At 36.4% G+C, this 10,946-nt stretch overlaps 1 protein-coding gene across 2 annotated transcripts; it reads left to right on the top strand.

The window, feature by feature from the left end:
* Positions 1-539: 539 nt before the first annotated feature.
* Positions 540-10,890, top strand: tfap2e (transcription factor AP-2 epsilon). 2 transcript variants are annotated; one of them, XM_055218998.2, is made up of 7 exons: positions 540-913; positions 2,913-3,362; positions 5,131-5,185; positions 7,227-7,458; positions 7,941-8,059; positions 8,346-8,484; positions 10,208-10,890. In XM_055218998.2, the coding sequence occupies exons 1-7, from the start codon at positions 869-871 to the stop codon at positions 10,464-10,466; spliced, it is 1,299 nt and encodes a 432-aa protein (XP_055074973.1). In that variant the 5' UTR covers positions 540-868; the 3' UTR covers positions 10,467-10,890. The 2 variants fall into 2 exon arrangements, with proteins under 2 accessions (XP_055074973.1, XP_055074974.1); XM_055218999.2 differs by lacking the exon at positions 540-913 and adding an exon at positions 1,627-1,841.
* The last annotated feature ends 56 nt before the right edge of the window (positions 10,891-10,946 follow it).

Genomic DNA, 10,946 nt, shown 5'->3' on the forward strand with positions numbered 1-10,946 from the left:
ACATGAGGGTGAGTAAATGATGACAGAATTTTCATTTTTGGGTGAACTATCCCTTTAAGTACACAACTGACGGTACCCATTGACTTCCATAGAGAGTATTTGTTTATCTAACTATGGAAGTCAATGGGTACGTCAACTGTGTGCTTACCATCATTTATCAATATCTTCTTTTGTGTTTTAACAAAATAAAGAAATCCATACAGGTTAAGAACAACATGAGGGTGAGTAAATGATGAAAGAGTTTTTATTTTTGGGTGAACTATCTCTTTAAATTACGTTGCTAATGCTTCTTAACACTCACAAAACGTTTGTATTACAAATGTTCTTTGTGGAAAAAGTTTTAAAAAATATTTTTTTTAAAGAAATCATTAGTTTAGGTTTTTTTTGACTGGCAAAGGCTACCATTTTATAGGCTACTTCACTACAACAGTAATTGCATTGCCTCGGTACTATGTCAAACAGATAAAAATAAAAACATAGTAGCCTATTTTGTACTTTTGTTTTTATTTATTTATTCAATCCAGCTGTCCAGTGTTAGTTTTTTTTTTCACGTTGTCTGCGCGTAAGTGAATTGTCGTGAGCTCAGCCATGCACCCAAAGGCCCGTTTAGCCACTTTTTGTTTACTCGAATCGCGTTTCTTCACTTATCCTCCGCCCATCAACCAACGCCTCTCTCCCTCTTTCTCTCTCGCTCTCTCAGTTTCTCTCTCCCCCTCTTTCTCTCTAACTGTTTCGTCAATAAAAACTCTCGTGTCCCTCACACACCTCTCTCACCGTTCAGCTCACAGCACACAACCCCACTCTCTCTCTCTTTTCTCTCTTGTCCTGTCCATTCATTTAACAGAGGACTATCACCTTATCCTGAAACATGTTGTGGAAATCACGGAGCAAGACAGAACCGTACTGCTTACAGGTGAGCTTTTTTTAATGTTTATATTATAAGTGTTTCATCTTTAGTGTGCATAAAATGGAAAATGTATGTCACAGGCTTCATATCGATAGGTTTATTCGTTTAACTTGTATCTTAGTTAAACAAACTTTTTATGTGAAGTCCAATAGCAGAGTGCATCTGGAAAATGTTTTCATTAAAGTCCATCAACTATAAGTGATGGCACCCTTTTACTTTAAAAAGCTTTTAAGGCCATCAATACTTTTTTTATGGAAACGAGTGCCATAGACATTCAGTGTTTTGTTAAAGTTTTAAGTGTTAAGTACTTTTTTTGTATTTAAGTTTATAGCTTCCACCACAGTACAGTTTACGCAGTTACTGATATTTATAATTCAATACGATCGAATTGCCTATAAGTGAATAAATTAAGATACATTTTATTGATTTATTAATCAACTTTATTATTATCTTTCACTCGTTTCTTTTTCGAAAAATTATATTTTTAATTAAAAAAGTCAATATAGCATAACTTTAAAATTATTGATAAAATTCAGTAAACCAAAACAAATCAGAGGGAAAATAATACGATTCACTGAGAGTCTTTTTTTTAATAAATGAAGTGAAATAATTAATTTAAAGGAATTAATTAATGTCCCTTTAAGGTGGTCGATACCCCAAAACCCCTCCCTTCCCCCTCACAGCACCGCTATAAGAGCGCTCGGGTTTGATTAACGGGGACACTCTGATGGAAAGCTTCATAGAGTGAAAGAGAGAGAGAGAGAGAGTGTGTGCGTGCGTAATTTCACTTACAGTCACGGGACTTTCAGATGTCTAGTTAATGGATCAATCACATTTATGAGAGAACTTTGGGTTTTTATTGACTGTAAGTTTTAAGGAGGCTATTAGAGGTCGGACTCTTATCCAGATGTTGGTACACACCTACTCGACCATGGTGAGTTAAATAGGGATGCAAAGTTGATCTGTTTTCATTTGCTTGTTTATTGAGATCATTGTCATGTGATATTAGCTGAAGTCAGTGTCTAGCGGATGCGTGACATTATAAGCATTTAATGCTAAGTGGAATCCGGGTCAATGTTAAGAGTGTATATAATATGAAAGCACAGAAGTGTGTCATTTTAAATATGTCACATGCTCCAATTTGCCTAAACGGAGATAACAGACTAGTCTTTGTCTTGCATTGACTTGCAGGTTTAATCTTACGTTTTAACAAAGAATAATTAAACTAAGACTTCTGTTTGGTGTGTTTTATTACTCGTGAGTAGCTTATATTTCGCTCTGTCAGTATTTGGGCAGAGCTGAAAAGCTGATAGTTTGTAATATGTGCCAAATTTTTGCCCACTTGCAATAAAGAAAGATCGAATATTGGCCACATGACCTAAAATGAAAAAGACTGTATAAAATTAAAAATAAATGAGCTTGCAACATTGTTAAACGGTTTTAATCGTTTTATTTATTTAATACAATTATTTAATACAATTATTTAATAAAGGTTTAGGACTTTACAAGATTACAACATACAAACATATGTTTTATGTTTTTTTTTGTTTTGTTTTTTGTTTCGTCTATACTCCTTTAAAACGGAATGTAATCTTGTATTTAATTTGTTTTATTTGTCTAAAACTATCAATGGTTGTTTAAAAGACGCCTGGCGTGGAAAAGCCCTTCAACAGGATTTTATTTCTGCATCATTTGTAAGGCAATTTTTAATTAATTTGGTTATAATAAATTAATATGCAAGTGTAATTAACAACCATTCATTTAATAAAACCACAAAATAACTAAAATAATACATGGATAGACCTTTATAAAGAAAAAAATAAACATAGAAATATTATGTTAGTAATCTAAACTAAATCTTATTACGCACATTTTATGTACATACGTTTTTATTTAAATTGTTAATCGCTATAGCTATCACTGAAACCGTATGGTCTACATTGGTGGGGTACTGACTGACAACTGTTTGTTGAACTCCTGTAAAACTATGTCTTTTAATTCACAGGAGCGCGCGGACGGACTGTCTAGCTCCTCTCCGAGCGGCCGACTCTCTCAGCTCTCCTCGCTGAACCAGGCAGCTTATTCCTCTGCTCCTCCTCTCTGCCACACTCCGGCCTCCGACTTCCAGCCACCCTATTTTCCACCTCCATATCCCCAGTCCTCACTCTCCTACACCCAGAGTCAAGACACCGGATACCCGCACTTACCGGATCCATATTCGTCCATCAACTCCCTTCATCAGCATCAGCAGGCAGCGTGGCACTCTCAGCGCTCTCGCTCAGAGGACACGGGGCTTCTCTCACAGTCACACCGAGCTCTGAGTTTAGACCCGCGGCGGGAGTATCCGGGCGTACCGCGACTTCTCCATCATGGATTGGGTGAAGGAGCAGCGGCACTGGGTGAAGGTCCTTTGGGAATGCATGCACTGGGTCATCACGGTCTGGATGACATTCAAGTGAGTTTTCTCACTTAAATTTTTCTAAAATAATGTTTCTCTTGTTTATCAGCTAATTTAAACAAGTTTAATTCCTCAAAACCTAAATAAGGCCTGAAATAGTTTATATAGTCGCCATTAAAAGGATTATTAATAAGGAAAAGGTTATTTGAAAAAAAAACGATAAAAAACAATTACATGTTTTAGTTATGACATGTTAATAGCTTAAAGTGACAAAAATATTTTGTGTCAAAATTGGTAACATCAACACTAACTTTCTTAAGATTAGATCTATTTTATATATAATATAAAATGTAAAACCTTAAGTGCTTAGAAAACAATTAGAAAAATTTAAATAAATAAAAACACGTATTATACATGATATATATAATCATGTGTTACTAAATTTTTTCTTTCGTAATGGCTATTCGAATGTGTTCAAGTGAAATTCATTTTACAGTTTAAAATAAATAACATTGCACACTATGGCAGATAAAATATATCTCTATGCTATAAACAATTATTTATTAGTAAAGTCTATTTTAGTTAAAAAAAATGGTAACATATGTATATATTTATGGTTTATATATTAAATAAAATAAAACTTACAAAAAATATCACAAGACCACAAAATAATTGATTTCATTTGAAACCTTCCGTGTGAAATAAACAGGTGATTCAATTCTTTCTGCCGAACTTGATTTTAATTCGATTGGTTTTTGTCTATAGTAGTTTAATGGTTGTTCTTTTACAGCAAACAACTGTAGTGAGCAGGTGCAAAATGAGTTAATGTCTATCTGTCAAGAAACTTACAGCGCATCCAATCGGTTTCCTCGGCCAATTATTCAACAAACAACTCGACTCCCTTTAAAGATATGACGCCAGCTTTTCCGAAGACTGAGTTAGATGAAAACAAGTGTCATCGTTTCATTTCCCATAAACAAAGCTGCAAATAAGCATATAAATAATATAATAAATATATTTTTTTAAATCTGATTTTAAAAATTAAACAATACGTCTAATCAGTAGCCTAAAGACTGTGAAATGTTTTTCCTCTACTTTTGTTTAAAGGAAATAAAGTTTTTATTATTTATTTTTCTTTTTAACATTATTTTCTCTGATGTTAATGGTTTATGTGACATCATAAAATCTTAAGGGTTCTCCAAAGTAAAAAGTTTTACTCAGACTTTATTAGAGTGCTAGAAAAAAGCATGTTTTTAGGTTAAATATAGGAACAGTTACATTTAATTTATTAGTTTAAATTGAATATATATTAATTTGTCTCTTAAAGTCAGATTTTTACTGCACAATTATTTGGTATAAGCAAATCATTTACATGATTTATGAGTCTAATAATATAATATTAATAATTGGTCACATGATCAGAGAGAAATATGGGGAATATTTATGACTATACGTCTGATCATGTCCAATTCCCATTTTAAAATAAAGATTCCAAAAATTATATTTTTCGGTCTTCATGGTTTCATAAAGAACCTTTAACATTCACAGAACCTTTCTGTTGTACATAAGGTTCTTTGTTGTGTAAGTTTTAACAAATTATGAAAATATTAGAGACAATATTCTTTTAGAAATTAAAATGGTTATTCTGTGGCATTACTGGCATTACAAACCTTTATAATTTTAAGAGTGTCATCCCTGATGTAAATATTGATCATTTAAATAAACATCACTTGTTGTTTAGACATTAAAACCAAGAAAACATTAAGTGTTGTAGTTTCAGATGATGAAGAAAACTGAACCAGTGTTGTGCTATTGTGTTTACCAGGGCATGGAGGAGTCATCAGCTTTGGGAATTTTGGACCATTCTGTTATCAAGAAAGGTAAGAGTCTGTATCTCTGATGCATATAAAGAAGGAGTGACCTCTTCAACTAGAAAAGGATTTTATGTGCTGCTCAGACACAATACACTAATGATTCAGCCAAGCACACACACACAAAAATAATTCAGCGTTGCAATTTCATTTTAAGTCAAGAAATCCTTTCGAACTCTGTCTTCACCCTTAAGGCAGATGCTGTTAATGAACTGTGCATGGTCATATGAGGAAAAAGAGTGGGATTAGAACCAGGCGCGGGGTGGGGGTGGGGGGGGCTTGGGTAGTAGATAATAAAGTTATGAATTCAAAGCATCTTTTCCATCAAAAAAAACCAAAAATGGTAGTTAATTAGAATCACATCTGCCAACACTTTCTGCTCCCAGTCTGCACTTTCTTCAATTACTTTTGCATGAATTTTAAATACCTTGCGTTTATTTAAAGCAGTATAAAATCTCGCGTTTTACTAAGCAACAGAATAAATCAATCATATGTCTGTGTGGAGAACAAACCAAAGCCCATATGAATAAGCAAATCTTCTCTCGGAGCTTATGAGACGCATCCGCGCGCTCAGAGCCGGTTTATGTCCCCAAATCAGCGCTGCAGGGTGTAGCGAAGACGCACAAAACCGCCCACGAAGAATGGAAAGCCAATGCAACAACGCATTTTACATCTAAAAAAATGATATAGATATACTAACACCATGCCACCATGTGACAATCCATGGCAAAGAGGGAGGAGATATGCGCTCCTGTAACGCAACGGTGCGCGCAAACACACTCAACTGGTGGATCATTGTGAAAGCTGCGCAAACGCTGTGGGTTCGTATCCCAATTAACGCACATACAGATAAAATGTATAGCCTAGTTTAAATGGATAAAAGAGTCCCCTTGGGTGTCCGTGGTGGCTAATACTGGTGGTCCTCCAAATATTGTTTGAATGCAAAATATTTTATTTTTGAAAAATGAAATTGGGCATTAAACAAAAATGCTTTTTATAGGCCAATAATACAAATAATAAAACTTGACTAAAATGAGCAGCATAGCATATGCCAAAAAGTATGTAACCATCATGTAAATCCATTCTTAATTTGTTACATGCACTGAGGGGTTCCTGCTTCTTCTCTCTATTCATAGAAGGGGTCCTTGGCCCAAAAAAGGTTGAAGACCTCTGGTATTAACAGTATACATTGCATTCCTAACCTGTGAAGGACTGTATGCTCTAAAAGTAAAAATCTGTCTATTGGCTTAAAAGTAATGTGCTCACCATCATTCATACTATATAAATCATTCATACACCCATGCAGCCAATAAAGACATACACTGGATTTTGTGTAGTGTTATTGAAGTGCGCTTGGCAATCCAGCCCACACAGATGTGGCACATGAGAATGAGTGATAAAGACAAATCTTATAAAAACAAATAAGGGTTTTGAGGGATGATGCAACAAAGATCCTTGAGCTCAAATGAAAAGCCAATTGAAATCTTTTATTCAGTATCATAAATGAATGTTTGTCTTCATTACAAAAAAATACATTAAAATGCTGAAAGAAAATCTTTATTTTGTTTAGAGGAAGATATATATACACTGTCTGCTTTTAGAATGACACCAAAAAGCCTAATTTTCATTCATTTTTCGTATTTTATTAAATTACTCTGTTTTTCCATTTTTGTGCATTTTAAAGTCAGATTTATAATAAGACAGAAAACTTTAATTACACGCACAAAAAACATGAAAATTGTTGTGTGCACAACAGATGGAATACAGTCGTTCCCCATGGAGATGCAACACCCATTTCAAAATAAGAGTGAGAAACAGACATGAAACACTGTTATTACTGAGACAACAGATGTCAACCTGTGGGAGAGCACACAACCAAACTGTGTCTTTGACTAAAAAAGGTTTTCATAACAGCAGGCCAACTCCAAAAACACAAATTATCACATTTCTATACAAATCTCATCACTTTTTTAAAAATAAGACGTGACTCTTAGGGGACTTAAAGTAATCTTGGCACTCAAAGCTTTAACCACTTTTCTTTTCTTTATAGTTCCTGTGCCATCCAAGCTAAATGGCTCCGCGGTCTCTGCCTTGTCCCTCACTAAAGACGGACTGGGCCTTGGGGGCGTGTCCAACCCCGCAGAGGTTTTCTGCTCTGTCCCTGGTCGTCTGTCCCTGCTTAGCTCCACCTCCAAGTACAAGGTCACGGTCGGAGAGGTGCAGAGACGTCTGGCCCCACCCGAGTGCCTCAATGCCTCGCTGCTTGGAGGAGTCCTGCGCAGGTAAATGTTGGAGGGAGGGATGAGGTCAAATCAAGCAGTGATGGGGAAAAATAGACCTTTAAAGAGTTACTTATGGATAAATAATAAATCTGAGGTGTTGTACTCACGTTTGTGCAAAATGCTATTCCAGCACAATTTTTTTATTTTTTTATTTATAAACTTGTAAAACGAATTTTTTTTAATGGAAACCCACTGTATTCAACCCAGTTTTGGGTCAAATAGGGACGAGCCCAGACCCTTGGGTTGTAATTTAACCTATGCTGTGTTTTTTAACCCATTGTTGGGTCAAATATAAACATTTTCTGGGTTAATGTAACCCAACGTCTGACTCTTCCATTTCTGACCCAATGCTGTTTTTTTTTAAAGTGTAGGCCTATGTTAGAATCTAAATAATGGACCTGTTAATGGTTTTGATAGTAAAAACAGAGGCATATTGTCTAAAGAAACAGTGTTTTAATCTTTTTTAACCCCTCCTCACTCAGAGCCAAATCAAAAAATGGAGGCCGCTGTCTGCGAGAGCGTCTGGAGAAGATCGGTCTCAACCTGCCTGCAGGCCGTCGAAAGGCAGCCAATGTCACACTCCTCACGGCACTGGTGGAAGGTAAACCAGACACATACATATTATCACATTAACTCTGCTTTCATAGAGTCTCGTACCCGCTGCTGTAATTGTCCAAAACACAGCGTCTGCACTACGTTATCAGTCCCTTAGGTGAGCAAACTAAGACAGGAACATATATGTTAATGTAAGTGTGAAACAATAACCTCCTAGTGAGTGTTAACTTTAAAATTGTCACACAACGCAAGTCGTCGTTTTTCAGATGTTCAGCCTATTATCACCTCATCGTCTTAAGTCAGCATGCTAAAAATTCCCGTTTTTTTCTCAGGCGAGGCGGTTCATCTCGCACGGGACTTTGGGTACGTGTGTGAAACAGAGTTTCCCGCCCGGGCCACAGCAGAATATCTGTGCAGACAAAGCGACCCGGACCAGCTGCCCACAAGACGCAGTATGTTGCTGGCCACCAAGTAAGTACTTAAAGGAGGATTTAACTGAGTTTTACTATATGGGAAAGAAATACTTTTCTAAACCTGAACTTAAAAAAATGACACATTTAGTAGGCCTACCCAATATTATCATAAATACAGAATGTGACTTTGTATTGGCTTATTTGCAGTATTTATGTATAGTATACAGAATAGTAGACTATAATGTTATTGGTTAATATAATTTATATTTTATTATATATATAGTGACAACCACTGTCAGGGGTAACGCATTACAAGTAAAGTGCATTATGTAATAATATTACTTTTCTGAAGTAAGGAGTAAAGTAACGCATTACGGTTTAAAGGTGCAGTGTGTAATTTTTAGAAGAATGTCTTGACATAAATGCAAATATTATACAAAACTATATCAGGGGTGTATAAAGACCTTTCATAATGCACCGTTATGTTTTTATTACCTTAAAATATGATATGATATGTTTTTATCTACATACACCGAGGGTCCCCTTACATGGAAGTCGCCATTTTGTGCCGTCATGTTTCTACAGAAGCCCTTGACGGACAAACTTTTTTTACGAAGTTGTCTGCGACAATTACATGTTTGTCTGGTGGCGGCTAACGTGTAGCTCCTCTATGCATTTCAAAAGCGAGGGGTGAGCAGTGGACTGAGTCGTTGGTTGCAATGCGCAACCTCACCACTAGTTGCCACAAAAATGTACACACTGCACCTTTAAATGTACACATTACTTTTTTAAAAAAGTAATGCAAGTTACTTTTTTAGTTTAATTAATTTGATTTAAAAAAAAATACTGAATTAAACTAAACGTAGTCACATTATGAACTCTATGCGTACACGCTTGTGTGGGAACAGTTTGAGTCAGAAACTGAGATGGCAGGCCAGAGCAGAGCTCGAAATTTTTGTGATGAAATATGCAATTTCTGAATGCAGAATTTTTCAGTCATTAAAACACCTGCAAGGCCTGAAAGAAATCAAGCCTCAGCCAAGAAAAAGTAATCCAAAAGTAACAAAAAAGTAATGTAAGCATTACTTTCTATGAAAAGTAACGCAATTAGTTACTTTTTTGGGGAGTAACTTAATATTGTAATGCATTACTTTTAAAAGTAACTATCCCCAACACTGTGACAACAGCTGAACAAGACCAGAAGCACGTTATAAAAGGGTTAATTTTATGTTACTTAAAGGTGCAGTGTGTACATTTTAGCGTCATCTAGTGGTGAAGTTACGAATTGCAACCAACGGCCCAGCCCACTGCTCACCCCTCGCTTTTGAAGTGCTTAGAGAAGCTACAGTTACCACTACCGGAGAAACATGTCATCGTCGGGGACAAAAATGTTTGTCCGTTATGGGCTTTCGTGTAGACGTGGTGGCACAGAGTGGCGACTTCAACGTATGGGGACCTTCATGCATGTAGATAAAAACATCTCATTCTAAGGTAATAAAAACATAACTATTCATTATAAAAAGGTCTTTATACACCCATGATAATGTAGTTTTGTATATTATATTGCATTTCTGTCAAGAGATCTTTCTTAAAATTACACACTGCACCTTTAAGAGATAAAACAGCCTATAACAAATCTCCTAAACAACACAGTAAGTTTCTATCCATGTTTAAAATGTTGAAAATCAGTCATTAGCTTCATTTAACTTTTTATAAAAACTTCCAAATTAGGGTGATGTTGATGCATACACACTCTCACCCCTCTATTTCCATGTCTACAGGGAGATTTGCAAAGAATTTTTGGATTTGATGTCACAGGACAGGTCGCCTTTGGGCGGCAGCCGCCCCACCCCCTGCCTGGAGCCCGGGGTGCAAAGCAGCCTGACCCACTTCAGCCTCCTCACCCACGGATTCGGCACGCCCGCCATCTGCGCGGCCCTATCGGCCTTCCAGAGTTACTTGCTAGAGGCCCTAAAACTGCTGGATAAAGGGGAGGGAGGAAAGAGCCACCACGACAAAGAATTAAAGCATCGCAAATGAACACAAAAGACTGGTTGTGGGCCCTAGCTCACTTTTAGGAGCGTACGAGTGTATTTATGTGTATGAATGTGCACCGATTACAGACGCAAACCTGTACGGACTGGTGTCTGATGACATCGGAGGTCTCCTGAGAGAGACGGAAAATGCAACAATTTTGTTACGGGCCGAACTTGGACCACGAACTCCCTCTGGACCGTCAGGAGGAGATGACTGACTTGAGATGACTGGTATTCTCTGAGGGCCGAGGGCCAAAACCAATCAAATGTGAAATGTGGACAATAAGAGTTGGGGGCGGCGCATTTAATGAATTTTTTGTACTTCATGTTCTATGTTTATTATCAATGTTAATGGTATTCTTATTGCTGTATTGCAATGTAAATGTAATATATTAAAGCAAAAGCAACAAACTGCATCATGCAAAGAATATGGCGAAGTGTGTAGTTTTTGTTTCTTTTGCAGCGCCACAATTTAAAGGCATCA

Source organism: Misgurnus anguillicaudatus, chromosome 20 (assembly GCF_027580225.2).
Source record: "Misgurnus anguillicaudatus chromosome 20, ASM2758022v2, whole genome shotgun sequence".
In the NCBI taxonomy this organism is placed as follows: domain Eukaryota; kingdom Metazoa; phylum Chordata; class Actinopteri; order Cypriniformes; family Cobitidae; genus Misgurnus; species Misgurnus anguillicaudatus.